Source organism: Hylaeus volcanicus, unplaced genomic scaffold, assembly GCF_026283585.1.
Source record: "Hylaeus volcanicus isolate JK05 unplaced genomic scaffold, UHH_iyHylVolc1.0_haploid 12050, whole genome shotgun sequence".
Classification (NCBI taxonomy): domain Eukaryota; kingdom Metazoa; phylum Arthropoda; class Insecta; order Hymenoptera; family Colletidae; genus Hylaeus; species Hylaeus volcanicus.
In genome coordinates, this window is record NW_026533043.1 from 49,198 (window position 1) to 76,340 (window position 27,143).

Consider the following 27,143-nt stretch of genomic DNA (forward strand, 5'->3'; position numbering starts at 1 on the left):
TTGAAAAATTTGATTTAAAATTATGACATATGGTAAATATTGTTGATATTATAATGCTAATGGAGAAAAAAATTATTATCTTTGGTAAATACCCAAAATAATAAAAAAAATTTGTAAAGAAGAATTGTTACAAACATAAAATATAATAGGATAGTTTATCAAAACCAATACCAGTATAGAAGCAAAAAATCATGTGTCCCTAAAGACAAGCATTTTTGAGTTCAGTTAAATCAGTAACTTGTTGAGCATTTGCGAGTCCATGAAGTGAATCTTGTAACGCTACAAGAAATTAAAAAATATTAATAAACGTTTTAATGGAAGACTTAATACCTTTTAAGGTAGTTGACACTAACATTCGATTCTTCACTGGAGCGTCGTTAGGATTCCAATGAACCAGAACAAGTTTTTTTTTTGATTCACTATCATAGATACCATAACAAGCTAGTTTGGCATCGAATTCTCGACTAAAATCAGAAAATGTTGCAGTTGTTTCTGCTGTTTTGTATGAAATATTTTTTTCATTCACATGAATAATCATATACTTAAATTTACGCTCAATTTTCAAGCTAGTAAATGCTTGTAATACATCTGAAGGAATCGTTAATCCTGATTGGGCCATTTTTATTTTAAGGGATGATTGGTTTTTTAATTTTAACAAGGTTTTCTGTATAATTTTTTAAGTGACTGTTAAAATAAAAGGCAATGTGGTCAGCAGAACAGTGCGTGTGGTTCACTTTAAAGTTATGTGGATAGATGTTTTCAATTTGATTTTCAAATAATTCAAATATTGTTCAATTTTTACTTAAATAATTTTTAAAATTTGTTTTTATTTTAATATTTTAGCAATTTTCTCAGGACAAACAAAGGTTTCTTAGTCAAATAGCATCACAAGAATATATAATAACTTAGCATAAATTTACCGTTTTCATTTTATTGCAAGGACAGAATGTTAACTGCGCACAACCAGAAAGAATTACCGTTAGTAGTGTTTAAGGAACACTATGCAGACTCCATTCATTTTAGCACGCATGTATTAAGAGCACAGTAAAATATAGCGAAATGAGACCAAATCACTGATTGTACAAAACTTCTCATTTATCTTGTACTGAACTCGTTTTGTATTAACATTTTAAAAAAACCGCTAAAAAGAATATTTTTTTGGTTACATTGTTGATTTACTGTCAAGGTCTTATTAGCATATTTTACTAAATCCCCAGCATTCTCATCACAATTTTTTTACAACTTTCCTTCAGTACCCAATTTATAATGCTTTTATATAGTGTCTAAAATATTGGTTTCACGAATAAATTAAGAAACACTTGCGACACATTACATTGAATATTTTATGACACGAATATTATTCAGGTTGACATTTAGGGAATTTGTCTTTTTAATCGCCTGAACAATAAATTTATCTACCCACACATCGTAGCAAATAAAAGCTAACCAATGGTGCTTACTTTTAACTCGGAATTTTTTTTCTAGATGTTTTCTTACTAATTACTAACCTGTTTATATTTGTTTTTCCTTTCTTTTACCCGTCAAAAAAAAATTTTTTTTTGGTTAGTTTTTTTCAGAAAGCTGATTTATTTATTCAAGCAAACGAATATATTCCTTTATTAAAATTTTTTTTTTTTTAAAAAAAAATATAGATTGAATACCCTTTTCAGAAAAAATGAAATATGTGATTATGAATGATTTGTATCTTTTAACCATAGTTGTGTCTCCTGACATTTTTTGAGACATTATTACGATATTTTCTTAACTCTGTGAGACTCGTTCTTTCATTAATACATTTTAGTTCACGCCATACTCAACTGTAATCTTTTCAAAAGTAGCCCTTTAAAAAAAAAAAACGTTTTGTTTTTTAAAGTAAATTTCAATAAAAAACGAGTCAGTGGAGGTTTATTAAGCCTCGTAAAAAGATGTTAACGCAGTACTATACGTGCACGTGAAAGATAAATTTTGGTACTACAAGCAAAGATGTAATTTATGGTGAAAATTTTTCGCACAAAAAGACTTTAAAAACACAATTTCTTAATCATATTTATTTAGTGCCATAAAGAAGATAAATTTTAAAAAAATAGTCATGTCTATTACATCTGGTGTTAATGTTATGCAGAAAAGTAGTGTTATGCACTAACACGAATAGAAAACGTAAAAGTAGTAGAAACATCATTAATGCTAGGCTTCATATGTGGTACGTAGTTTACAAAGCATCATACTACTTATTCTTTTCATTTATATTTTTTTCAATATGTTGAATAACAATGAACAATTAAAGACTGTCTACACTTATTTTTCATGCCTCATTTTTTTTTTTAATTGTTACAGTAATATAGTTAATTTTTATTAAAGGGGACATCTTGGCTGTATCATTATGAATACTCAAGCTTTACGTAAAACCTCGTATTTTGAGTATATCAACTGAAATGTTTTGCGAACAATGGCGTTAACAAATTAAAACTTGTATTCAACACTGAAAATATAGACGACAACAGCATCATTTTAACAACTTTTTAATTTACCGCAATCATCCGAAACTGATTAAAAGTAATAAAAATCACCTCATGTTAACAACATCTATCATGAATTTTAATGGCAAAAATAAAAAAAAAAACTACTCTTTTTTAAGAACAAATAATTCAATTTTCTTACGATAACATAAAATGTTGTTTTGGTTATATGAAAAATATGCTGACAAATGAGTTAATAGATTCATGATTAAAGAAAGCTGGGTAATATTGATAGGGATGGAAAGTTAAAATATCAAAATTTGTTTTTTAATAGGATATAGAAATGTTTGAAAGTTAATGAAACCTAACAGTAGCCAAGCAAAGTTAACGTGTAAGTTTTGGGAACAAAATTATTTCCATTGGACTCTCTTGTAAAAAAAAAATTGATAACACCTTCGGAAAAGATAGTTTCATCAATGTTTGTTGTTTAAAATTGTTTTGAGTGACTAAAAGATAATGAATAAACTTAACCAATCCATGTCAATATAAAAGATCTTCTTACTACTGTAGCATAGAGCGGTTTTTAAAACAAAGCCAGTTGTGGATTTGGTAAAAAAAGAAAAAAATCTACCATAATTGGATCAATTAAGTCTTTAGTGCATCACCACATTAAAACCTGAAAAATATTCATCGGACATTCTATACTATTAAAATTTTCAAAAAAGAAATTGAAAACTTTTTTTTTCAACCTGTAAAATAGTACAAGTGAGCAACCAGCTTAGATTTTTTTAATAAATGCTCTTTAATGGTTTTTCCTTGATCTAAATACATTTCTTGTATTGTTCTGTTCAGCAAAAAAAAGAAAACATGTTTTTTTTACGTTTAAAAATGCGCTCATGTTTTAGGTTAAAAAAAGGTTTTGCAATGCTTTTTGGAACACTTGCTGACTACGCTAATAGTTTATTCAAAACATTAAAAACGCAAGCTTTTTTCAAAACATTTGTGCTTTAGTTTAGTGATTGAAAGGCGCATAGAGGAATCAACCCTAACATGGGAAACTCTCAAGCATCGCAAAACTTGAGTTCGCTGGTTGAATTTTTGTGTAAAAGTAGCGGAAACGAAAAAAAAACAGTTTTGAAAGCTTGACCTATTATCCACAATAACAAGTTGCTAACCGGTAACTCTTTTTTTGAAAATGGTGGACAAGAAAAGCACAAATTTGTTTCTAATATTTGACGTCCAAGTAACGGAAAAAGAAGAGGTTGCATCGATGACATCATGTCTGGGAATCCAGATTGTAAATTGTTTCTCTTGTACACACCAAAAGTGAAATTTGATGTCTTGTCTAATGGAACTGTCTCTATTTCGTTATTTAGCCCGTAAAGAAGCATCTGAGGTTCTACACCACTCATTATTAGCAGTCGTCCAATTAGAGTTTTTTGACACAACGTAGCATAATATGTTTCAATTTTTTTAGTTATCTTCTTTGACAAAAGCAGCACATTTTGTACAACGTCTCTTTTATTTTTATCCCCAATATCAATTAAGGTTAACCATTTTTCAAGTATCGAAATGTCATCCATATCAAAAGTGAAGGAAAAGATGTTCTCTGCAGGTGTGGGATTTTCTTTTTCTGTATTATGATTCTTTAGGATATGAAGTTTTAATTGAAAAAAAGTAAATTCTATCCATTCCAAACATGTTGACGATAGTACATAACATTTTGATTCTGTGAGAAAGAGACTAAGGAAAGAAGACATAGAATGTAGTAAGACAGTGAGAAGTGGATGCACAATGGTCCTTCCACTATGACTTTCAAAAAAAATAGAATTTTTTTTTCTCTCTTCGGAGGTTATATGGTAAGACAAGGAATCTTGCAAGGGATTTTTATTTTGCTTAAAATTCTGAATTGTTGTAGTAGACGACACCGTACTGCTATTTTCGTTCAGAGCATTAGCAGCATTTCCCGAAGACTGATAACTTATGCAATCCCAAAGCCATTTACCAATAATATAAGGAGTAAAACATGTTGAGTGATTAAGGGAATATCCTGTATGTTTTTTCTTGTAAAAAATACTTTGTAGAAAACCTTCAAGCTTAAAATAGAAATAAAGTCCCCGTATTGTTAACTGAGAGGATTCGTAAAGTAAAAATTCTAACAACAAGCATATGAAGTGAATGAACAAACAAAACCATATTGCTGAAAATTCGACCTTGTGACGGGACGCAAAAATAAGACAGCGACCTTGTCAAAACCGATATTGTCGTCAGTGATGTAGGAAGGCCTGTGGATATGGTGAAATAATCATCAATATATTCAACAAGTTGGTTGAATGTGTTTTCATCATTTTGACTTTGCTCTACATGTTTTAAAAGATCTTTTGAAGCGGCGTCTTTTGTTAATCTAAGTAGTGTAGAACTTGTCATCTTACTTGGTCTATCTCTGTTGTACATGGAACCTGAAAAGTAGGCAAAAAGTCAATTGTTGTATGTGGGCTTGACGACGTCGTCATTTTGAAGAAACTCAAATAAATATAAATGAAGCCAGTTCAGCATGTTTATGTAAACTGTCAGCCTAAAACATACGACTATACCTTGAGATAGGGTGCCTTTACAGGAATAAAAGCAGTTAGTTTCAATAATAAATAAGGAAAAAGAGTAATGTTTAAAACACCAATGCTTTATAACAGTATAAAGCACCTGGCCTACTGCTGCTTGATTTTGGATAGTAACATATAAAAATGCTGTCATAACAAGTTGTCGCCCTATTTCAATTAATAAAGGACCAGTTAGAAAGCTTGATTGAGAATTTTCTTTCATATCAAAGTTATTTTGTACTATTTGATTATTCGTGACATTTGTAGTATCTTTTATGTTATCTACAAAAAGAATACAAGTTTGTGTCACAAAAAAAAAACGCCTCTTACTGTAAACTTTCCTCTGTTCATTTTTTGTCTTCTTCTCAGAATCGATTCCTTCGGTTTTTTTTGAAACTTCATCAAGTGAGTTCATGTTAAACGACGATTCGGTGGAGTCTGGATAATCTTCTATCGAGAAAACAACGTCCAGTATGGTGGAGAATTTCGATACTGTAGCGAAATGAATGTTCGGCGTCGTGTTTTTGTCAAAAACAAACCATTTGAACATTTCTGCAGCACTTTTTATTGATTTCTGGAATAAAAACCAATAAATTTTTTGTTTGTTAGAACAAATTCTTTCATTATTGTGCTACCTGAATAGATAAGCATGTGAGGTGATTGAATGTATCTGGAGATACCATCCATAGGACTATTTCGAACAACGGTCGAAAAGTCCATAATATAGCGGAAAGTTTAATGTGACAATAAATATCTTTTAGCAAAAAAAAAACATCTTTCGAATCATTTTCTGTAAGACTCAAAGTTTGTGAAAAAGCTTTCTGGTAAAATTTTGAATCGGAGTGTTGACGAGCAATGGAAGTACTTAAAAGTTTCAAATTCTCCCCACTGTGTTGCAGTGATCGACGAATCCACTGTAATACATGACCTTCATAACAAGATAGATTTCCATATGTTTTCATGACTTTCTCTCTCAGTGGGAATGATTCAGCTAAACGTACATTATAATATTCTGTACGCCAAAGGACAGTTAAAAAATTCCAAACGTTAAATGAACAAGGAGAAGAAAGTGAAGCTAAAATCCTAGAGAAATGTTTAATACGCGAAACGTTATTTAGACAAGATAACAGTTTTTTTCCTAGAAGAAAACACAAAGGAATGCGAAAAACAAAGGAATCATGTTGCTCAGCCAGGGAAGGTGAAACGTCTATTTGGAAAAACCAAATTTTTAGTGCGATTTGTGTAGCAAGATGGCGTACAAACAAAATATCTTCTGAGAGGGTGGGTGCGGACCCTGAATGTAATGTACCGTCAGAACCAAGTGTTACTTTTTTCGAAACAGGACCCGAAAGACATAAAATATTATCCAAACTTCCACTATCTAACGCTGACCACGCCAAGGATTTAATGAAAATTAAAACAACAAGAAGCACGCGAAGTGAGGCTCCAGTTGAAAAATCGTATAAAGAGTGACTGCAACTGCTTTGTTTCTGAAATAAACAAGGACTGTGTAAACAATTGTTACACTTGTTTAAATTATGCTTATCCGATGCACCCGTTTGGAGTCGTACAACAACTTTTTGATTGACAACTTCACCAGTAGCCAGCCAGCTTAATATCGTTTCACCATCACCCATCCTAGTCAATTCACCTAACCTCGGATTGGTTTCGTAAGGAGAACAGTTAAGAAATGTATAACAAAATGAGTGTACAGTAGTTAAATTTGAGTTATTAAACAAAGACGAAGAGTCAATATGAGAAAGAATGTGAAGAAGTATTAATTCTAATTTTCCTTCTATCAAAGGATGATTCCATAATAGGCGATGATGAGCGACACATGACAATATCCATGGAATAACACTTATAATAATTGCTTGTTGCGCATAAGGTAACAATGTGTTGAAGGAGGCGCATAATGAACTCAAAAGATTCACCACTATACAAAAAAAACAATTTGTTTCCAAAAAAGAGATCTCCTCAGAAAAAATACATTCCTGTAGAAGGAGTAATAGTTGAAGCGATTGCTGGTTTTTTACAAGTAATCGGTTGGGCGAAGATTGCACAGTCCTGTGCTTTATCGGGTGCACGTATACCACAATAGGAATGACGGAAGTGCTTTCATTCTCTGGGGATTGAGAGTTAACACACGGTGTTTTTTCCATATCTAAAAAACTATCATATTAGGTTTGTTAGCTTTTAGAAAAAACTTACAAGTTATATGAGAATCTAGCTGTATAACCTCTTGTTTCGGACACTCAGCATTCTGACTGATAATACTAGTGAGCCCTGTATCGCGATACATTAATATACCGTAAATAAGACCATACAAAATTTGTATAATGATGGAATTCCGATTAAAAAACGTTTCAGTATGGTGTGCTAAACATTCCGCTATAGACTCATTTGAAATATTGAATGAAAATTTGTTTGTTAAATTATAACCTAATTCTTGTTTGAAACAGTTTAAAATAAAATCCAAATTTAATATGGAATCATTAGACTGTGAATGTTTTTCATCTTTATAGAGCCCATAATGTGTTAATTTGTAAACTAGTGCATTTTGCGTCTTCTCATTTATAGAAATTTGCACTAACCATGTCCAGCACAAAAGAAGCGTTTGCTCAATACTTGATTCAGTGTCCATCTCGTCAACGTCATTTTTGTGAATCATTTTGTGATATAACACAAGTTAACATGTAAAAAAACGCTTGAAATATCTTTTCTTTAGTCTCGCATATAGAAAAGATACTGTAATTTACGTTTGATATTCTTCTTGATTGCTTTTTTTTACAAAGAACTATTAAACATAAACTTGTATTTAACAAGAAAAACATCTCTTTAAAGCATTGTATCATTTTCACTGTTTCATCAGATGCATAAGAGTGCAGTGCAAAAAAAAAGAACTGAGCACATTAACTACTACTTTTAATTTTTGATAATTTTTTATAACAAATATATTGTACTTTGCAACTAGTATAAAAATAAATTTGTTCCAGATATTATGAATGTCAAATTGTTACTACAACTCGTCATGAGATGCATCCGAATCATCGGTTGACATATCTGGACCAGCTCCAGCACCAGCGCCGTACAACTTCTTGATTATGGGAGCGCAAATATTTTCAATTTCTTTATGTTTTGCTTTAATTTCATCTGCCTCAGCACTACTGTTTTCTTCTAACCAAGATTTTCCATCAGAAACCTGAAATCAACGATATTAAAAAATATAAATGGAAAATAGGGTTATATTGTGTACCGCAGTATTTATGGTAGATTTGTCCTCAGAGCTTAATTTTCCCGCCAACTCAGAATTTTCTTCAACTGAGTTTTTCAGAATCTCAACATAACTTTCAAAAGCCTGCTTAGCATCGATGCGTTGTTTTTGAAGGCGATCTTCTTCAGCAAACTTTTCCGCTTCCTGAATCATTTTTTGAATTTCTGCTTGACTTAAGCGTCCTTTGTCGTTGTTGACAACTATGTTTTGCGATTTTCCTGAGCCCTTATCCTCAGCTACCACCTTTAAAATACCATCTGCATCAACTTCAAACGTAACTTCAATTTGAGGAACACCTCTTGGTGCTGGAGGTATTCCTGAAAGTTCGAATTTTCCCAATAAATGATTGTCTTTTGTTAAAGGTCGTTCTCCTTCAAAAACTTGAATCAACACGCCTGGCTGGTTATTCGAGTTGGTTGAAAAAACTTGTGATTTTTTTGTTGGAATCACAACATTTCTTTTAATAAGTGGCGCCATAACTCCTCCTACTGTTTCAATCCCAAGAGTTAAAGGTGTTACATCTAAAAGAATCATTTCATTTTCCTGAGCTTCGCCCGACAAGATACCAGCTTGAACAGCAGCACCAAAAGCTACTGCTTCGTCAGGATTTACCCCTCGATTAAGTTCTTTTCCGTTGAAAAAATCTCGAATAAGTTCTTGAATTTTGGGAATTCTAGTTGAACCTCCCACTAATACAATTTCATCTATTTTTTCTTTTTTCATTGAAGCATCTTCAAGTACACGTCGTACAGGTATTAATGTTTTTTTGAATAAATCCATATTAAGCTCTTCAAATAAAGCGCGAGTTAACTCTTCGTTTATTGAAGCGCCTTCCATTATGTCGTCAACTGAAATTGTAACCTTATGTGTACTAGAAAGTGCACGCTTAGCTTTTTCAACTTCACGTCTTAACTTTTGTAATCCTTTCTTATTTTGTTTCAAGTTCTTCCCCGTTTTTTTTTTGAAAACTTTTATAAAATGTTCCATTACGCGTTGATCGAAATCTTCACCACCAAGATGAGTATCACCAAAGGTTGCAGCGACTTCAAAAACGCCACTGTCTATCGTCAAAATAGAAACGTCAAATGTTCCACCGCCTAAATCATATACAAGAATATTTTTTTCTTCTGCTTTTTTATCAAGACCATAAGCAATAGCAGCAGCCGTTGGTTCATTGATGATACGAATGACATTAAGCCCTGCAATCGTTCCAGCGTCTTTTGTAGCCTGTCGTTGAGCATCGTTGAAATACGCTGGAACAGTGACAACCGCATTTTTGACTTTTTGCCCTAAATAATTTTCAGCAATTTCTTTCATTTTTCCTAAAATCATTGCCGATACTTTTTCTGGAGATAAAAGTTTCTTTTCTTTTCCAACTTGAACACTTATATACGGCTTATTGTCTTTATCAACAACAGCGAAGGGAAATAATTGAATATCTTTTTGAACGGATGGATCTTTGAACATTCTTCCGATAAGTCGTTTTACATCAAAAAGGGTTTGTGTTGGATTTTCAGTAGCTTGATTCTTAGCAGCTTCACCCACCAATCTTTCATTTTCAGCAAAAGCGACATATGATGGTGTAATACGATTACCTTGATCATTCGGAATGATGGTAACCTGGCCCCCCTTGAAAATACCAACACATGAATATGTGGTTCCTAAATCAATCCCGATAATTGGTCCTTCAACGTTAGCAGAAAAAATTTTTGAAATAAACAAAATGTTGAAAATTATGTATAACGATAAAGCGCTGGATAGCTTTGAGAACAAAGCCCCACAACGCTTTGCCTTATTGTTCATTGTTAAAAAATAAAATATTTACTATGTTTTACTGATTTTTTAAAATAAATTACTTTCTTACAAGATGTATGGTTTAGTTTTTTTGGTACTACCTTTCGAAACCTTGGAAAACTTATTGGTATGGTTCAAAATGAAATGGCACAGGTCTACGATTTAATTGAAAAAACCCATATGGGTCTAGTTGGGAGTTAGTGTGGCAACCCGATCAATGCATGCCAATATCAGACTAATTGTAGTCATGGTCTACACTTCACGCTGGATATCCTAAAAAACATTCAAATCTTTTTTTTACATACAAAAAAAAAAAGTAGTAAGAGAATTAAAAAAAATTGTGCTTTATTTTTATTCGTCAAGCTAAACGCCTTTGTTTAAAATGAAAACGTTCAAATTCTTTTTGAAAATCAACTATATGTATAATAATAAGTACCTTCTACGTTTATTTTATTATGCAATTACAATTACAATTTACGGTAACATACTAAGACATCAAGTTTTTACATACTAACAAATATATCTGTAAAACGATTTCCTTATGATACATGGTTTTGAAAAAATATTTAAAATAAAATCGATAAAAATACGAAACCATTCTTCCATTTAAATTTTATTTATTTGTAGTACAATAGGGTTTTTTTTATTAAAAATAAAAAAAAATTGATTTAATCGTATAAATAGAAGTTATTATTGCAAAAATTTTTGAACTTCATCGTAGAAAACTAAAACAAGGGCTCCGCCTGTACCGCGTAAAATGTTTGACCATCCTCCTTTGAAAAAAGTACGCAATCCTTCGTTCCTGGCTATTTTTTTCCAACAATCAAGTGTACTAGTGTACTGAATTTCTCCTCCAGACTGTTGCCGTCCAGCCATCATCATCATACGTCGACGCACTGTGTCAAAAGGATACGAAATGACACCAGCTAGTGAGGTAGAGATTTGCGCAACCATCCATTTTCCAAACGTGTTAGTTTTTGTATCATCGAACAATAAACTTTTGAGTGTATCATACAGACCGAAATAAGCGCCTCTATAAACTATAATGCCTTGAACGGAAACAAAGAAGCCTCGGTATAATGTAAGGGGTCCACTAGTTTTGGCTATTTTGGTAACACAATGGGTAAGTCCTTTGAATTCGCGTTGTGATGTTTTACCTAAATCTGTAGCTAACCGCGTTCTCGCGAAATCTAATGGATACACTATACAAAGAGAACTAGCTCCAGCTAAACCTCCGGATGCTAAATTAACTGCAAAAAATTTCCAAAATTCACTGTTTTGGTTATACGTTGGAAATAATGATTTAAATGTATCTTTGAAAGCAAAATTGAATGCTTGTGTTGGAAAATATCGTATACAGTTAGCCATATTGCCTCTCCACAGCGAAGAGATTCCTTGTTCAGCGGAGACACGGTAAAAACAATTAGTAATCCCTGTATATCTTGCAACTTTACCAGAAACCATATCTAAATGACTATCCTGAGTCTGTAATAAAAGTTTAACCCTTTCGATTGGTGCAACTACAGTTTTTGAAATAGCTGCTGATGCACCTCCTATGGCGAAATCTTGCAGGAAATTTTTTTTTTTTTTTTCTGTAAGCGACATAGTAGTGTGCTTTTAAATTCTTTTATAACTATTATTAAAAAAAAATGTAGTCAATTAATTTTTAAAAAGATTTTGAACACGATAAATTGAGGAATAGAAGATTATAGATAATATATCGTCTATTTTTAACGTAATTAGAGACGCCTTATGTAAAAAATCTGTGGTAGTATAATTTTATCAACAAAAAAATTAAATAATCTAAGCGTCAAATTTTTCATATATCAAAAAGAGAAGTGCGCATGATTTTTAATGAAGTGTTTCCCTGCTGATTTTCTTCGTGTAATGTATTTAGGTTATCACATTTATACCTTTAACTGAGACTCTACATGCAATATCATGTCGTACTTCGGATATTTATTTTTCCAAGAAATTCCCTAAGAGTTTCAGACCGAGACAGCAGAAACAATAATTCTTTTCTGGTTTATCTCTGTTGAGAAAAAAGTACATGTTTTTTTAGGATTAAATCCTTATACAAATGTTTTCCAAGTTATTTAACTAAACCGGTATGTACCGCATAGTGTAAACCTTTCGTTATTAATGTAGGAAAAATCTTTGTATTTAACAATAAGTTTTATATTAATAAAAAATTATATTAAAAAAATTGAAATTCGAGTAATACTTTAGATTTCGTTTTTTCGCATACTTATAGAACGCGTGCTACTGTGAGCAATTGAAGCGAACAATGCTCATAACAAGCAATAGTGATTTGATATTTTCTCTATTAAGCAATTAAATAAAAAGATAATCAATGATTAATTCTCGAGCCTTCACAAAGTGGAATCAATACTCCATCGATCAACCATTCGTATGAATATTACTTTCTCTGACCTGAATTAACGGATAATTTTTTTGAATAAAAAAAAAAAAATTCGTATGCAACTAACTAAATTTTAGTAAATTAACGTTACTATGCAATACTAACGAAAAATCCTATAATAAAATTCAACAAAGTTTTATTTATCGCTTAGCGAATTTGTAATTTTTTTTAAAGCAACTGAAAGTATATTATTTAAACCTATATGTGAATACAAATTGATTCTTAATAGTAAGAATTCTTTAAAATATTGATTGAATTCTTTGTGCATTCATATTTACTTGATTTTGTTGTTTTCTCTCTTATTATCTTAGGATAAGTCTATTGTTGAGAGTCAATAAAGTTTAAAACTAGCATAGAAATCTTCAAAGATATTCCATGAGCAACATTATTTCAAACATCACCAAAAAATAAATTCAAGCTGGTACCATTTTTTTTTTTATTAAGGGGTACAAAAAATATATGCGTTTCAATATTTCTAGACCTTTTTCGACAAAGTAATCTGATTAAATTTAATCTAATCTATAAAAGCAGATTAAAAAAATTTTGTAGCAAAATAAAGAATCAATTCTGCGCTTTCGAGAAAACTTTAAAATAGTGGTTCTTTGATTTATTATGCTCTTCTTTTTTCTGCAATAATTTCAATTTTCCTATACAATGTATCACATTCAGTATAAATCGTAAGTGTCGATTGTTAATGTACACAAATTTTCATTTGTTATCTTCAAAAGATCCTTTAATTCCTTGATAAGATACGCTGATTTTTTATTTTCCTAATGAATTAGATAACTTTTTGACCAGGAATAACAAGACAATTCCTTCTTATCAAACTGACGACTTTACATGCATATCAGGATGTCAGTTAAAATTGAGTACGTTTGTTTAAAAGTGCTCAACTATGAGTTTGCGAATTTCTGTATTAGTTTGGAGGCTATTTTTATCGCTTTTGATTGGTTTTATTCCTCCATTATCTGGACAAAATGCCTTTGGAAAAAATCTTGCCATTCCACTACACATAGCATATTGTTCACGAAACGCATATAAACTAGGAAATTGGGTATCTATTTCAAACAAGGTGAGAAAATTCTATGTGAAAATTTATTTTTAAAGACGTTTTCATTATACATGCTAATCATCAGAAAAACGTCGATATTTCATCGAATTTCGACGAGCTTTACATTTCGTGTCACGGTAATAATTCAGAAAACATTCAAGGAACTTTGCTACCATTTGTCAAAGTAATAATTTTTTTTTGTTGCTGATATCATTAAGAGTATTTAGGAAAAGAATAATTTTAATATTCACATTATTTTACATCTTAATCCTGGTACGCTATTTGTTGTTAGATAATGACGCCCTTAATAGTCTTCTTTTATCACTCTCCATGCTATAATAAAATCTTTTGAGATTGTTTCTCCGACAAAAGTCTCCAGCATTCATGGCTTTGGCTTAGAATGTAGTAATGCGGCGCTATAATTTTTTAAATAAAGATCTATAACTCAAATAAAAATACATCAAGAAGGGTTCAAATCTTCTTAAAGCTTATAATTTCCTTAATGCTCGTTAGTACTTTTCTTCATATTTTTTTTTTTCAATAGAAAATAAGAATTTAACCTGATGCTTGTTAGTAAAGGAAATACTTATAATAACTGAAAAAATCTTGATGTTATTAAGCCTTCATTTCTTTAGTATCACATTGTTTCTAGAAAAAAAAACGTGTTATGGATTATCCGTTTACCCTGTGAATACCACTTTTGATTCAAATGTAACCTATAATGTGAAACACACGAATGTCTACTTTTCTTTCTTTAGACTTTCTCCGGACAGGTGAAGTTTCTCATGAAAGATAAGGACTCATTTAACAAAACTTTGTTCATAACCCTACGAAACGAAGGAAGTGTTTCATTTACTGGGTGAGACAATGTTCACTGATAAAATTGAATTCTTTGCTGCCATTTTCTTATCGAATTATATATCGTACCATGATTACACATAGACAATCTCGCATACTAAATAGTAATTTATATACTTGTTATTGTTTCCTTGTTGCACGAATATTTTTTTTTTCTCACACAGCCGATCCGTGTCAGTTGCAAAAAAGTCAAATAGATATTGTTTATAGGACTTTTGAAACGGATAATTTCTTCATTTAATGTATCCTTGTGTTTATCAAGCTGCTTCGATCTCCTATTTAGAATACTGTCTAGACGTAAAATTTCTATGCTTCTTCAAGTTACCTTTAGTATATAGTTAAAATTAGTGGAGAAAATTAATGCAACAATATGTTTTTTTTTTAAAAAGACCCATTTCAATATTAAAAAATTTTTTATTACAGTTTTTTTCTTTCTAACTTTGTGTAGACCGAATTTCCCGGAAAAGATCAATTTCATAAAAGAAGATTTTAATACAGAATCTACTATTTTACCTAGTTATGTAACTAAACATTTTCAAAAATCTTTTTTACGCAAATATGTACGTTATTTTTATGATAATTTAACTATAAACTTGTGGTTTTCAGTGGATGGTCGTGTTAGGGTTATTTGTCCTCATGCTGATTCTACCAACTCAACAGGATGTATCCTCGTAAATTTAACTCAACTCTGTAACACTACTAAAAAGTTATTTTCTTTCACATTTTTTCTTTCCTCCTTAAGAAAAAATATTTTTACTTTGTCAACTCTTATTTTTTTCTACCATAATCCTAAAGAATGTATTACGGAGTGCCTTTCAATGTAAATTTTAGTGATAAACGAAAGAAAGGAAGACAAAATGTCTGTTGCTTTACAAGAGATATTTTTAGTTTCTAATAAAATGAGTATCTATTAATAAGTAAAAACAATCACACCATTTAATAAGTGTTGCACCCGTAGTTCTACCGCATAAGTTCGTTTAGTAAATACACGCATATCATGTAAAAGACTTGTAGTATAATACAACGAACACTCGTAAAAAAAACTTTGTTTAAATTGATTGATTTTTGCTAACGAGGCTAAAGTTTTTATACTTCAAAATGTTTTTGCATAGAGTTGCAAATTTTCTGAAGGAAGTTTATTTCCTGTTAAAAGTTACTATGAATAATAAGAAATTATTAGATTCAGTATGGTTGAAGAGAAAATCTGGAGGCGATAATCTCTTTTATCGTCTGTTTGTCTTCTTTACAAGTATGCTGACGATAATAAATTCTCGTAAACTTGTCTGTTATACCCTTTAGTAAATACTGGTTTTTTAATGTTTTTTAAACTCTTTTTAAAAAAATAATACTGTGTTTTTGTAAATTACTTTAAAATAAAGTAAAGGCTTGCATATTACGTTGAACATTTTAAGGAAAAATATAGTTATAGGTTTATAATATATTGGTATTTAAATTCGTGAACGCTAAATTTTTTTTTTTTTAAATCCTTATTTTTACAAAGATGCAAGTTTTTAGTGCTAAAATAAATTATTAAAACATTTTATAATTACAAGTTTAATTACTTACAAAAAGTGTTACACAAGGAAAAAAGAATTGAATTCTAATCGAATTAGATCGTTATTGAGTTTTCTTAAATGATATCAATTTATATAGAAGGCTTGAGATAAGGTTATAAAGACACGTATGTTTGATTTAAAAATTATATGGAAGAAGACATTATTGATTTTAAATCATTAGTGGGTTTAAATGGCTATTTATGTTTTTGCATCGGTACTTATTCAACAATGAATTTATCCGTGTTAAAAATTAGTATCAATTTTTAATAAATCTCTTTTTTTAGGAATAGAAGTAAACAAGGTAATCACAGCATATTTCTTATTCGCATGGTAATTTCTACTATTACTGTTAAAATAAATCTAGAAAAAAAAATTGTCTGATGTAATTTCCAATAACTTCTGCTGGAGGCACCATTCATTTAGAGACCAACCATTTTAATGTTTATTTTGTATAATTCCTGTATGACTTTTTGGAAAGACGATATAATGTATTGGTTTAAGTTTTTTCTTTTTTTAAGGAGTTGAAAAATTGCCATTAGTTTGCTAAAGGGAAAAAGCACGCAGTCGCTATTCTACGACATCATGCTGAACAAAAACTACAGCAATGTATTTCTTTTGAATATACGTCGCCCTATATAGTACTAGGTTACAAATTAAGCGAGAGGTATAAAACCAAAGGTTTGATAGAACAGAAGTGATTGTTGTCTTGTTTTTATCCTAGATATTTTAAAAACTTCTTGATTAGTACCGCATTAATCTCTGCTAATTTTGATCTCAAGAAAAAACTGTCTTTTTTAGAAAACACTTACATACATAATAGCTGTATAGTTGGTAGGCTGAAATTTAATAGCAAAAATATAAGATACAGTCTACGTTATCCAATTTACGAAAATGAATACGTACAACGTTTAATTTATATAATAAATAAGCATAATTCATTTTTTTTTTACTATGTACAAAATTTTTCTTCTTTGGATTGTAGCACGTTTTTGTAAAAGAAAGTTGTGTTTAATTTTTTGTCAATGGTCACCAATATTCGCATTGAATTGAATGAATTGAACTGCATACAACAATAATCGGTGTATAGGAAAGGTAATCATGGTGCGAACTGCGTAATAAAACCACATTAAAAATGTCCTTTTTTCTTTAATTTATTTAAAAAACATGAAGTTTATCAGAGATTACCTTGATACAAAAAACATAGAGGGATTCATGACAGATTTTGGGTTTTCAGGAAATTAAATTCTTGGAATGGTACAGACATGCGTTATGAATCTTATAGCATGATGTTCAAAAATTTTATTCTTAACTGTTGCGAAATGTATTTTCATTGGAATATATGCCTGTTATTTAAAAAGAAAAATTAATTTGAATTAAAGATGAGTTGGGAATATAGCAATCTTCTTGTAACGGTGTTGTACATTAGATTTCTCATTAATATTTTAGTATATAGCTTATACTTGTTACCCGTTAACAGTACAAAATTAATTAATAAACTTCGAGCTTTCTTTTACTAACAAAGTAAATTGTTTTTTTTAAAGCATTTTCAGAATTACGGTTGGATAAGAATGTTTTTTTTGCGCTAGTAATGTCGCTTAAAATCGTTAATTAAAAACAATGCTTGATACTGCTTCACATGGTGAAAACGTGTAGAACAATAATTATGTTTTTACACTATAAAAGCAGTTAATACGTCGCAAGATGAGGCAGTATTAAAAAGAAGTAAACGTTTAAATTTTCTACATTGTTATAGTTTTTTTAGAAGAAAATTGATAATTGATGTTAAATAAAAATCTCTAGTCAATCGATTGCAAAGAACACACTCTAAAATGTATCTTTAATTATTACTTGAAGGAGTATCACATATGAAACACGTCAATTATTATAACAATTGAATGAAGTGTTGTTACTAACCTATAGTGCAAGATTTCGTTTATAATGATCACGTTCAATAAAAAAAGGGAAGATCAATTGTTTAAAAATGGTTTCACACGCTTCTGAATGCTACGGAAACAAGTATGATTTGAAGTCACTTCTCGCTCCATTTTCCATATGTTTTAAAACATAAGAGGGTTATCATAAGGCAGCTAAAAGCGCTATTGAAGCATTACGACATTGGAAAATAATAGTTTCTAGGTAACCTACTGTACTAAAATATAAGCACTATGTTTTCGAAATTAGAAGTAGTATTTTTTAAATAATTTCTACGTTGCCGTATTTGTCAGAGAGGTGATACTAAAAACTATATAACACTTACACGTTTGTTAATTGTCGGTAAAAAAAACTAGTGGACAAGATTCAACTTTCGAAAAATAGAAAATTGTTGGTTGAAACTATGAAAAACTTTTGTTTAACATGTTAGAGTGTTAGCTTTTGATTAACAAAAAATTTTAAATAAAGCCAGTGATGGTACATATGTGTCTATTACTGAGAAAAGAAATGTGTTTTTTTTTGCTTTAAAAAGGGTGGGTTTCACATAAGTGTTTTATGGATTAGTTGTTTTTTTAATCTATAAAACACCCATTTGGCTACGAAAGCATTTTTACAGTAAATACTACAATAAAATGTTTATTTTTGTATAAAAAAATTAGAAAATTTTTAAAATACGTTTCAACTGTATGATAATTTGTTCTATTTCACATGAAAGTTGTGTTTCTCTAGTTCATGTATGTTTTTGAGAAAGAATACGTTACAAACATGTTCATGTAGCCCAAATATACTGTTTTTTTTTAAGAAAAACAAAAAAGAAGAACATTAAAAAAAAGAGTTTGTTTGTAGTTTCCATTTATCTAACTGTTTTTTTAGAATATACTTGAGAAAGCGATAAAACACTTATGGTTTTGAAATATTGGCTTGAGATAAAAATAAATAAAAAAATACGAGAATATTTTCTGCTTGAAGCTAAAAAACTTTATTTAGATAAACTTTCGTAGCATATTTTTTCACAACAAATAAAAATGTAGTTTGTTAAATAAATTCGTTTGGGTAATGCTATAGGAAAAATTATTGCTTCACCTTGGGAAACGAAGTCGTCGAAAGTTAGTCTGTAGTATTTTCGAAAAGAATCATTTTATAAATTAGTCTGTTTCATAGGAAATTCAGAAAACACTATTAACAATAAAGAAAACAGCTTCAACTATCGACATGAGTCAAAAATAACAAAACATTGAAAAATACTTGTAAATTGCCTTCACCCGGGATCGAACCAGGGACTTTCAGATCTTCAGTCTGACGCTCTCCCAACTGAGCTATAAAGGCACAACTATAGTATATATCAGTTTCCATATCTTGTGCGTGAGAACTAATAGATTAGTTTGGTGGAAGTATGAATGCGGTTAATGAAGTAGAAGGAAATTTATGGTTTTCTGTTTTTGATTAGTTTTATTATTTTTGGGTATAATATTTCTAAGTCTTGTCCGTCTTCGCTATCTGAAGGAATCGTGGATTAAAAGCTTAATTTTAATATAATTGAAAATTTTAAATTCCAGGACTTTTGACAAAATAGCTGTAGTGGGGAATTAAGAAATACTTTGAATAAAACCAAAATTAAATTTATTAAAAAAAAAAATTTCAATATATGCTTGCAAATATTGTTGTTAAGGTTCCGCAATTTAAAGTCAGTCAAATATTATAAACTAGTTACGAATACGAAATTCGCTAATTGCATCAACGGTCTTATATTTATTTTTTTCACAGGTGAGACTACTTAGTTTATTCTTGGATTTAGCTGAACTTCTAGAAATTGTATTAATCATGTCAATTTTTCTTTTTTTTCAACGATTCATTAGTTTGATCTCTTATTTTTTATTTATTCAAAACAACTAGTTTTTTTTTTTTCGTATCATTAGATTAATTGATTATTGTTGAAAACATGTAAAATTTCAATATATTCGAAATTGTTAAAAGTACCCGAATGAGCCAAAATAATGTATAAAATTACTAATGATTTTAGCTCTTTACATGAAAACGAATTTTTACTCAATCAAAAATACTAGTGTAAAATTCTTTGTTGCACAGTAATTAGAAAACTCTTTTTCTAAAAACTTTTTTATCATTGTTACGATGCTTGTGTAATGCAGAGGCAATTTGAAAAGCAAATGTTTAATTGAAACTTTTTTTTTTCAGTTTTATTATGAAAAAAAAAAAATAAAGCGAATTGAACAAAAAGTTTAAATTGCATGATTTTTCAATGGTTCATGCAATGTCAAAATGAGGGCTTTAAGTGAGTAACAAGCAGGGTGTCACATTTCGAAGGTTTCCATGGAGTTTCAATACGTGTACGCATACCATGATCGGTTATCTTTTGAAATATATAGTAGCAGAAATATCTGAATGATTAACAAAAAAAAATGTGTTTGCTAAATTTAAATTTCTATATAAATTGTTTTTAATTATTTTCTCGTTAAAAAATATAGACGAAAAAATAAAAAAATTTAATACCATTTATTTAATAGTCGCTGACAGTGGACTGAAATAAAATCGACAAAAATATCAGTCAAATTTTAAAGTCGTGTCTTTGTAATATTTACGTTAGAACTCTTTTTTCTTGCTACTTTCTCAAAAGGTAGTCTAACGAATAAGAACTTTTAAAGATTAGAATAGTTTCAAACTTAATAATGAGTTTATTTATACAATTCTTTTTTTTTTTTTTGACAATATAACTCTGATTTGTTAAGTATGTCAGTGAATAAAGATTTTCACGTTATATTTTGTTGTTTGTGAAAATTAATAAATTTGAAAATTTTTAATGATGTTGCTTAAAACTTTATATTACTTTGTATTTGATATACTAAGTGTTTTTTTTTTTGCAAATTTATCTACATTTTTTGTAAAGATTGGTGAGTTTTACAGGGTTGTTACTCACGTCAGATTGACCATTAGACACCTTAAATGTATTTAGTAGCTACTCAGCGCTTAAAATATTACAATTTTTTTCGTAGGGTAGCCCTCAGTTACTGCTTGGATTTAACCTAGCGATAGATTCAGACCTAATCCTAGTGATGAATCGTATAATTACGGACGAAACTCTAAGTTCCATTTAGAGCGACTATTGGGTGTAGGCTGCTAAGACCAATTTGTGAGCTCTAAAAAAAAAAAATGACATATGGTGTAACGGTTGTTACTAACAGTATGTTTCAATGCTAGGTTTTTTTTTTTTTTTTTTTTATTTTATTCAAAAAATTTTCGATTATTTTTTTGGAAAAAAAAAAAAAAAAAAAAAACACTAACCTTCGACAAAATACATGATTACAGTTTAATTTTGTAAATAATTAATTAAATCGAGTTAAGAAAATTATATGCTCTAATTAATACAAGAAGTGAAACATTAATTTTAAAAAGAAACTAAGTAGATTTAATACAAAAAACGAAGAGATACTTCTTGCAACAGCGGTCGCGGAGTTCGGCATTGAAACAATATTTTCTTGTCGAACATTATTAGTACACGGGTACCGCTATAATACTAAAATAAACTTTGCATCAAAAAATCCAGTTCTTTTTTTTTCAAGAAACACTTCCACTGAATATTTAAAAAAAGTTCAACAAGGGTGATAAACAGAAAAACTGTTATACATTTGGACCGAGGTGAGCATTAAGATAGACGTCAAAAAATTAGAAGAGGCAAAAGCTTATTGATAGAAAGATACACCTAGTATAATTGCTTACATTATACATACGTAGGTAATAATTAAAATGAATTCAAATTGGAATTCCGTAATGCGTTAACCATAGTATACGTTAAATGAATGGAATTTTGTAATTGATAAATTAAAATTAATTAAGCCAGGTATCTGAGACATTAAAATGGATAAAGCCGTATTCAAGACTTTAAACCGAATGAGTAGACGATAAGAAAATTCTCAATTGAGACTTTAAACTAAAAAAAAAATGCCAGTCGACCATCGAAGACGTTAAATGGATGGAGTCTTTCATTCAAGACTTTAAAAGTGAATGTGTTGACCATCGGAGACGTTAAATGAATGTAGTATTTCATTCGAGTTTAAAGGTGAATGTGTCGACCATCGGATACGTTAAATGGATGGAGTCCACACCAAAGACTTAAAAGATAGGAACCATTCTTTGAAGTGGGCCCTAGTCTACTGCCTGGAACTGGTCTAGCAATGGACCGGAACCGAATCCTACTGATGAGTCGCTTAGGCATCGACGAAACTCTCCGTTTCATTCAGTGTCCCTTTTGAGGGATAGGCTGTGAAGCCAAATTATGAGCTCCAAAAAGATGCCTAATGCTGTAACAGTTTAGGGTCCACAGGAGAAACTAGCTCCACAATATATAGATTAATCACGAAACGTAAAGCTGCAACCAAATTTTCTACTTCTAGAAATCCGTTGAAACGCGTAAAAAACAAAATTAAATAATTGATTTGACATATCTTCTTACAATTAAACAATTGTTGAATCACATGCAAAAACTCAATATATCCCGCTTTCCTTTAAAATATGGCAAAAAAAAAAAATAAAACAAACATAATCGAAACAACTTTGGGCCGTTTTTACATAAAGTTATTACCATATGTTTTTGTATAGAAAGTAGAGATTGAAACGGGTGATTACAAACTAAACATTGCTGTTTGTAATATAATTTCTGTGATAAATAAATAAAAATCCAATTATATTAAAATGTTTTTCTTGTCTACAATCTTAGAAAGAGATGACATAAAAAGATTTTTCTAAAGTTATTAAACATTTCTCATCAGGTAAAAACAAAGTTTTTTTTTTTAATATATTTTAAATTTCTGAGAACACATGGACATAAAAACGTTTTTTTTTTTAGCCACAAAATCACGCGAACCTACTCTTCAACAAAAGCAAACTCTGATTATCGAATAAACTATCCAAGTACGTAAGAGGTTTTAGCTGAAGCTGTTGTGTTTTGGACACCGATAATGATGTCTCTTTTGTGGCCGGACCTGCAATGACTCGAAAATGATTTGTACCCTTTTTCTAAAGACTACTATTGTACTTCTTTAACATTTATACACTCCTACTTACTTTCGGATAGCATGATTTTTTTAAAAGTGTTATTTTTCGATTAAATTCTGCTTCACTTATCACTGGAAAACCTGTCAATTTATCACACAAAGGACAAGACTACAAGTACTGACAAAAACTGTTAAACCTAAGTTACCTGCAAGCTTTCGTTTTATATTATAGCAATGCCATGAACCTTTATAATGTTCTTTGTCAACGATGATTTTTATCGTTTGTGTTGTACATGTCGTACACTGAAAAATTATATGTTACAATGAAATAAGAAAAAATAATTACTGTATATTTTTCAGAAATCTGCATTCCAAATATTTTAAAACTGCCTCGTTTTTATGTTTATCAATTAAGAAATTCTTTAATGAAGAAACGTGACACAGTTGTCACAGACTGAAACTTTGATTCAAAATCACTAAACTTAACACTTGTGGTTCAAACCAAAAGGTAAAAATTTATTGAAAACATAAAAAGCAACATCTGAAAACCCTCAATAATATTATAAAAGCACATAAATCGAATATTGTATTTGTGATAAATTTGCACTCTATTTTTTTAACCGACTTGCTTACTATCACGCGTAGTACTTTTAAAATAAAAATTAAATTTTAATTTTTTAGTAAAATTTTTTCAACCGTTACATAACACTAAACAAAATATATAAGAACAATCCCTGAGTGTTTCTTCGTTCTTTAAAATAACCGAAAATTTCTTATCTCCTCCAACTAATGTATTTTATTCATTCTTTTTTTATGTCATGTATAAAAACTATGTCCAATTCTATTTTACCTCATTGTGGTATAATAATTACTAGAGAAGTAATCAATAGACAAGTTGACTAAAATAAAATTTATCAACTTCATAGAAAATAATTTAAATATCATAATTTTTTTCCTAATTCATTCCAAAAATGCAAATAAAGCAGAAAATTACTAATTGTTTTTTAATCACTCATAAAATAAAAGATGGTCATTATTTTCTTTCACAATCGGCAACGCCAGAAAGACATAATATAACAATGATCCAAACAACTTTATTATTATATAATTGTTGTTAGCGAATAGTTTACTCAACCTTCATTTTAAGGTAAATAATAAGTTTTGATTCACAGCAAGTGAATAATAATTGGATAAGGCACTGTTACTTTAATAGTTTCAATAAATTCAATAACAAAAAAAAATTTGAATTTCTTCAGTACCAGCTATGTTTTTGAAAAACTCTCACTATTTTTAAATAAAAAGACAACGACTTATATTTAGGTTGATGTTAGGGAAAGTAAAGCACACAAATCCAGTTTGTTTTCTTTTGATTTGTTACAAAATTGGGAGAGAAATTTTTTTGCGGTTGGCAGACATCGCGGATATTTCAATTACGAAAAGTTTTCAAAAATAGAATTCTATTAATACTCCAGCAATTAGTCTGGAATGATATAAATCATTTATTGTTTCAGTTTGTTAAAAATTAAAGACTGATGGTTTTGGAGGAAGAATTATTAATTAGTCGCATTCAAATCAAATTCAAAAAATGATGAAATCAAAGTTGAAAGATATTGAAATGATAAAAAACATAACTTTTTTTTCGAATAAATATACCGGTATAAAAAAAATATACTATAAAGTTCTTTAGATTTTAATAATAATTCAATCAACAAAAAAAGTTTTAAATGGAAAAATAAAATAAAATGATATAAGGATTGTAGAAGTGTAGGTTTTCAATATATCCACAAAAAATAAACATCATGTGTTTAGTGAAAAGAATGACATTACATAATTGCTTACAAATGTATCTTAAACACGTGCTTAAAGACATAGAGTGAATTTTGATATCAGTGAAAACGCAGTGTGAGATTCCTTTTCTATTTTGCCATGTTCTTAGAGCTGTGTGCTTGTAAAATAATGTTTTATAAATTTAGTTTTCCAATAATGACAAAATTGGTTTGTTATTAAGATAATTTGAAATAAAAACACTTATTGTCTTTTTGTAACAGACAATGGAGATTATTAAAAAATGCTTCCAGAGCTTCAATTTTTTTGATGGACAACGTATGATCGTAGTACCCAAATGTTTGATGTTGAGTTTATTTAAAAGTACGAAACCTATAAAAATCCGTAACAGTATGAGGCATCCTTTCGGAGCTCATAATTCGGCTTCACAGCCTATCCCTCAAAGGGGACACTGAATGAAACGGAGAGTTTCGTCGTTGCCTAAGCGACTCATCAGTAGGATTCGGTTCCGGTCTATTGCTAGACCAATTCCAGGCAGTAGACTGGGGCCCACTCCAAAGAATGGTTCCCATCTTTTAAGTCTTGGGTGTGGACTCAATCCATTTTACGTCGCCGATGGTCGACACATTCATTTTTAAAGTCTTAAATGAAAGACTCCATCCATTTAACGTCTCTGATGGTCGACCCATTCACTTGTAGAATCCGGAATGCGGACTCTATCCGTTTTAATGTCTTGGATAGTTGACAAACTAAGAAGTTTTTTTTATTCAAATTTTTTTTTTTAATTTTTTTTTAAATTATTTTTTTTTTTTTTTTTTTTTCCAAGTATTAATTCGAAACTAAAAGAAAAGTGTGGCGCGGATGAGTTATGCGTTGTAATGTTTTTGTCATAAATAAATAAAGAAAAGAGTAGGGGATCCTTGTTATTGTTATAATCAAGTGTTTTCCGGTTTGTTTATGAGATCAGAGTCGTTGTTTTTTCGAGCGCTCCACTGGGTGTGTGGAACTGGATGATGTCACAGTAGTTTTTCTTTTTGAATATACATTATGTATTACACTTCTGGATGTTTCAGGTATGTTTGTCTGTATTGGTCTATTCTTAAGTCATAGGTTTATTTTTTCTGAGACTTGTCGAGCTGTACGATTTCCAAATTTCTGTGCGATTGTTACCGCGTCAAAGCGGCCCTCACATTGATTTAATACTGCAATCAAGTGTTCCTCTTCCTCAGCGGACCATCGTCCTTTTCGTACTTTCACTCTCTTAGGCGGGATAATTGTCTGCAGGAAGAAACTGAATTTCTTCGTGCGTAGCCGGTCAGAGCATTGCAGCGAAACCTATAAAAAACCGTTTCTCAAAATTTCCATGCTTTTTTAGGTGATAAATTTCGGCACGTGATAGATAAAAATAGTACCGGTTCATTATCTTTTTCATGCTATTATTGAAATAGTGCGCCTTCAAATTGACTTTTCTTAATCGGATTTGACAAGCGTGTAAGTTAATTGTTGTCAATATTGTGGAACCTATATACAGAAATACCAATGCTTCGGCAAAGCATTCTGGTACGGTAAACGTTAAATGGGTGTAACAACGTGTTTTATTTATGGTTTATTTTAAGACCCTTCTCAGATATTTTTCTTAATTATAGTATATACATCAACATTCTGAATCGAGCACAATTCAATCATATTAAAAAGTATGATTGGCTCAAAAGATCATATAAATAATTATATTTGCATTTTTTTTTGAAAACTTGATTTGTCGTAGCTATAAAGTTAAAGTTAAAACGCTATCTAAACCGTGTAATAATCGCAACGTAGAAGATCTCAGGTAGAAAAGAATTGACAATCTTAATTGAAACTTTTTGATTAGTGGTAATTGTTTCTGTTTGTATAATTGTTAATATATTTAAATATATGTTAAAACATTATCAGATAAGTAACAGAATGACTTTTTTATTTTGCGCTATTGTTAGAATACAATTTTTCGTTATCATATACAACAATAAGTTTTAAATATACGAAATGTAGCAAAAATATTATCTTCCAATTTTCATGAGAGAACAATGTATTTTTTAAATTGCAAAAGCGTCAGCTGATTTTTAATTCTTTGGTTACCTTAAATACTTCTGCCTAATGTTTTCATTCTTTTGGTGGATTTGAATAGCTATAGTATCATTTGTAACGTTTTTGATTTTTTTGGGGAATTCAAAAATAAAACAGAAAAAATATTATAATAAATTTGTAAAATATCCTTTTCTTTTCATTCGAGTTTTCATTGATAATTTTCTTAAAAAGAGATAATCTTTTTCAAAAAAAATGTAAAAGTTTTAGCCTTTTAAAAACGCTATAAAAAAAAATAACACGAAATCAGAAATCTATTAAATCCTTATTTTTATAGTTTTTATAACATAG

General features: G+C 30.0%; 6 protein-coding genes, 2 long non-coding RNA genes and 1 other non-coding gene across 12 annotated transcripts; 2 read left to right on the plus strand and 7 right to left on the minus strand.

Annotated features, from left to right (window-relative positions):
- Window positions 1-8: 8 nt before the first annotated feature.
- LOC128882538 (uncharacterized) lies at window positions 9-796 on the minus strand. The gene is made up of 2 exons (XM_054134166.1): window positions 331-796; window positions 9-279 (listed from the first exon to the last, which is right to left on the minus strand). Exons 1-2 carry the CDS (start codon window positions 617-619, stop codon window positions 200-202), a joined length of 369 nt encoding a protein of 122 aa, XP_053990141.1. The 5' UTR covers window positions 620-796; the 3' UTR covers window positions 9-199.
- A 2,484-nt stretch (window positions 797-3,280) lies between these two features.
- LOC128882518 (uncharacterized) lies at window positions 3,281-6,221 on the minus strand. Of its 2 annotated transcripts, XM_054134128.1 has the most exons (6): window positions 5,689-6,221; window positions 5,384-5,627; window positions 5,051-5,335; window positions 4,889-4,915; window positions 4,670-4,816; window positions 3,281-4,611 (listed from the first exon to the last, which is right to left on the minus strand). In XM_054134128.1, exons 1-6 carry the CDS (start codon window positions 6,013-6,015, stop codon window positions 3,518-3,520), a joined length of 2,124 nt encoding a protein of 707 aa, XP_053990103.1. In that variant the 5' UTR covers window positions 6,016-6,221; the 3' UTR covers window positions 3,281-3,517. The 2 variants fall into 2 exon arrangements, with proteins under 2 accessions (XP_053990103.1, XP_053990102.1); XM_054134127.1 differs by having other exon boundaries at window positions 4,670-4,915.
- A 17-nt stretch (window positions 6,222-6,238) lies between these two features.
- Window positions 6,239-7,724, minus strand: LOC128882540 (uncharacterized). Its single transcript, XM_054134168.1, has 3 exons — window positions 7,265-7,724; window positions 6,317-7,217; window positions 6,239-6,260 (listed from the first exon to the last, which is right to left on the minus strand). Exons 1-3 carry the CDS (start codon window positions 7,722-7,724, stop codon window positions 6,239-6,241), a joined length of 1,383 nt encoding a protein of 460 aa, XP_053990143.1.
- A 129-nt stretch (window positions 7,725-7,853) lies between these two features.
- On the minus strand, window positions 7,854-10,265 carry LOC128882519 (endoplasmic reticulum chaperone BiP-like). Its single transcript, XM_054134130.1, has 2 exons — window positions 8,310-10,265; window positions 7,854-8,255 (listed from the first exon to the last, which is right to left on the minus strand). Exons 1-2 carry the CDS (start codon window positions 10,128-10,130, stop codon window positions 8,073-8,075), a joined length of 2,004 nt encoding a protein of 667 aa, XP_053990105.1. The 5' UTR covers window positions 10,131-10,265; the 3' UTR covers window positions 7,854-8,072.
- Window positions 10,266-10,643: 378 nt separating this feature from the next.
- On the minus strand, window positions 10,644-12,242 carry LOC128882520 (uncharacterized). The gene has a single exon (XM_054134131.1). The coding sequence runs from the start codon at window positions 11,724-11,726 to the stop codon at window positions 10,812-10,814; it is 915 nt and encodes a 304-aa protein (XP_053990106.1). The 5' UTR covers window positions 11,727-12,242; the 3' UTR covers window positions 10,644-10,811.
- Window positions 12,243-12,474: 232 nt separating this feature from the next.
- On the plus strand, window positions 12,475-15,398 carry LOC128882541 (uncharacterized). Its single transcript, XM_054134169.1, has 10 exons — window positions 12,475-12,531; window positions 13,139-13,220; window positions 13,326-13,412; window positions 13,464-13,615; window positions 13,680-13,778; window positions 13,822-13,867; window positions 14,247-14,305; window positions 14,353-14,453; window positions 14,901-15,012; window positions 15,059-15,398. The coding sequence occupies exons 1-10, from the start codon at window positions 12,475-12,477 to the stop codon at window positions 15,125-15,127; spliced, it is 864 nt and encodes a 287-aa protein (XP_053990144.1). The 3' UTR covers window positions 15,128-15,398.
- A 3,795-nt stretch (window positions 15,399-19,193) lies between these two features.
- Window positions 19,194-19,266, minus strand: Trnaf-gaa (transfer RNA phenylalanine (anticodon GAA)). The gene has a single exon. It is a non-coding gene; the product is annotated as a tRNA-Phe (tRNA).
- Window positions 19,267-20,791: 1,525 nt separating this feature from the next.
- Window positions 20,792-23,397, minus strand: LOC128882521 (uncharacterized). 3 transcript variants are annotated; one of them, XR_008458452.1, is made up of 8 exons: window positions 23,293-23,397; window positions 23,153-23,249; window positions 23,017-23,087; window positions 22,821-22,968; window positions 22,535-22,760; window positions 22,406-22,455; window positions 21,673-22,342; window positions 20,792-21,092 (listed from the first exon to the last, which is right to left on the minus strand). It is a non-coding gene; the product is annotated as an uncharacterized LOC128882521 (long non-coding RNA). The 3 variants fall into 3 exon arrangements; XR_008458451.1 differs by lacking the exon at window positions 20,792-21,092 and having other exon boundaries at window positions 21,229-22,342; window positions 22,535-22,609; window positions 22,662-22,760; XR_008458450.1 differs by lacking the exon at window positions 20,792-21,092 and having other exon boundaries at window positions 21,229-22,342.
- A 1,464-nt stretch (window positions 23,398-24,861) lies between these two features.
- LOC128882523 (uncharacterized) lies at window positions 24,862-26,695 on the plus strand. The gene is made up of 4 exons (XR_008458453.1): window positions 24,862-26,045; window positions 26,107-26,291; window positions 26,348-26,425; window positions 26,497-26,695. It is a non-coding gene; the product is annotated as an uncharacterized LOC128882523 (long non-coding RNA).
- Window positions 26,696-27,143: the final 448 nt, after the last annotated feature.

Bases quoted from the DNA above. Each gene is read 5' to 3' on its own strand.
- LOC128882538 (XM_054134166.1), bottom strand. From the start codon at position 619: ATGGCCCAATCAGGATTAACGATTCCTTCAGATGTATTACAAGCATTT. The intron at 280-330 runs GTATTAAGTCTT...AATTTCTTGTAG, and splicing joins AGTGTCAACTACCTTAAAAG to CGTTACAAGATTCACTTCAT.
- LOC128882518 (XM_054134127.1), bottom strand. From the start codon at position 6,015: ATGAAAACATATGGAAATCTATCTTGTTATGAAGGTCATGTATTACAG. The intron at 5,336-5,383 runs GTAAGAGGCGTT...TTCTTTTTGTAG, and splicing joins TGAACAGAGGAAAGTTTACA to ATAACATAAAAGATACTACA. The intron at 4,916-5,050 runs GTATAGTCGTAT...CCTACTTTTCAG, and splicing joins TAAAGGCACCCTATCTCAAG to GTTCCATGTACAACAGAGAT.
- LOC128882540 (XM_054134168.1), bottom strand. From the start codon at position 7,724: ATGATTCACAAAAATGACGTTGACGAGATGGACACTGAATCAAGTATT. The intron at 7,218-7,264 runs GTAAGTTTTTTC...ATAGTTTTTTAG, and splicing joins GCTAGATTCTCATATAACTT to ATATGGAAAAAACACCGTGT. The intron at 6,261-6,316 runs GTTTGTACGCCA...TTTTCCAAATAG, and splicing joins ACCCTCTCAGAAGATATTTT to ACGTTTCACCTTCCCTGGCT.
- LOC128882519 (XM_054134130.1), bottom strand. From the start codon at position 10,130: ATGAACAATAAGGCAAAGCGTTGTGGGGCTTTGTTCTCAAAGCTATCC. The intron at 8,256-8,309 runs GTACACAATATA...CGTTGATTTCAG, and splicing joins AATCTACCATAAATACTGCG to GTTTCTGATGGAAAATCTTG.
- LOC128882520 (XM_054134131.1), bottom strand. From the start codon at position 11,726: ATGTCGCTTACAGAAAAAAAAAAAAAAAATTTCCTGCAAGATTTCGCC.
- LOC128882541 (XM_054134169.1), top strand. From the start codon at position 12,475: ATGATTAATTCTCGAGCCTTCACAAAGTGGAATCAATACTCCATCGAT. The intron at 12,532-13,138 runs GTATGAATATTA...ACTTTAAAATAG, and splicing joins ACTCCATCGATCAACCATTC to TGGTTCTTTGATTTATTATG. The intron at 15,013-15,058 runs GTACGTTATTTT...TGTGGTTTTCAG, and splicing joins AATCTTTTTTACGCAAATAT to TGGATGGTCGTGTTAGGGTT.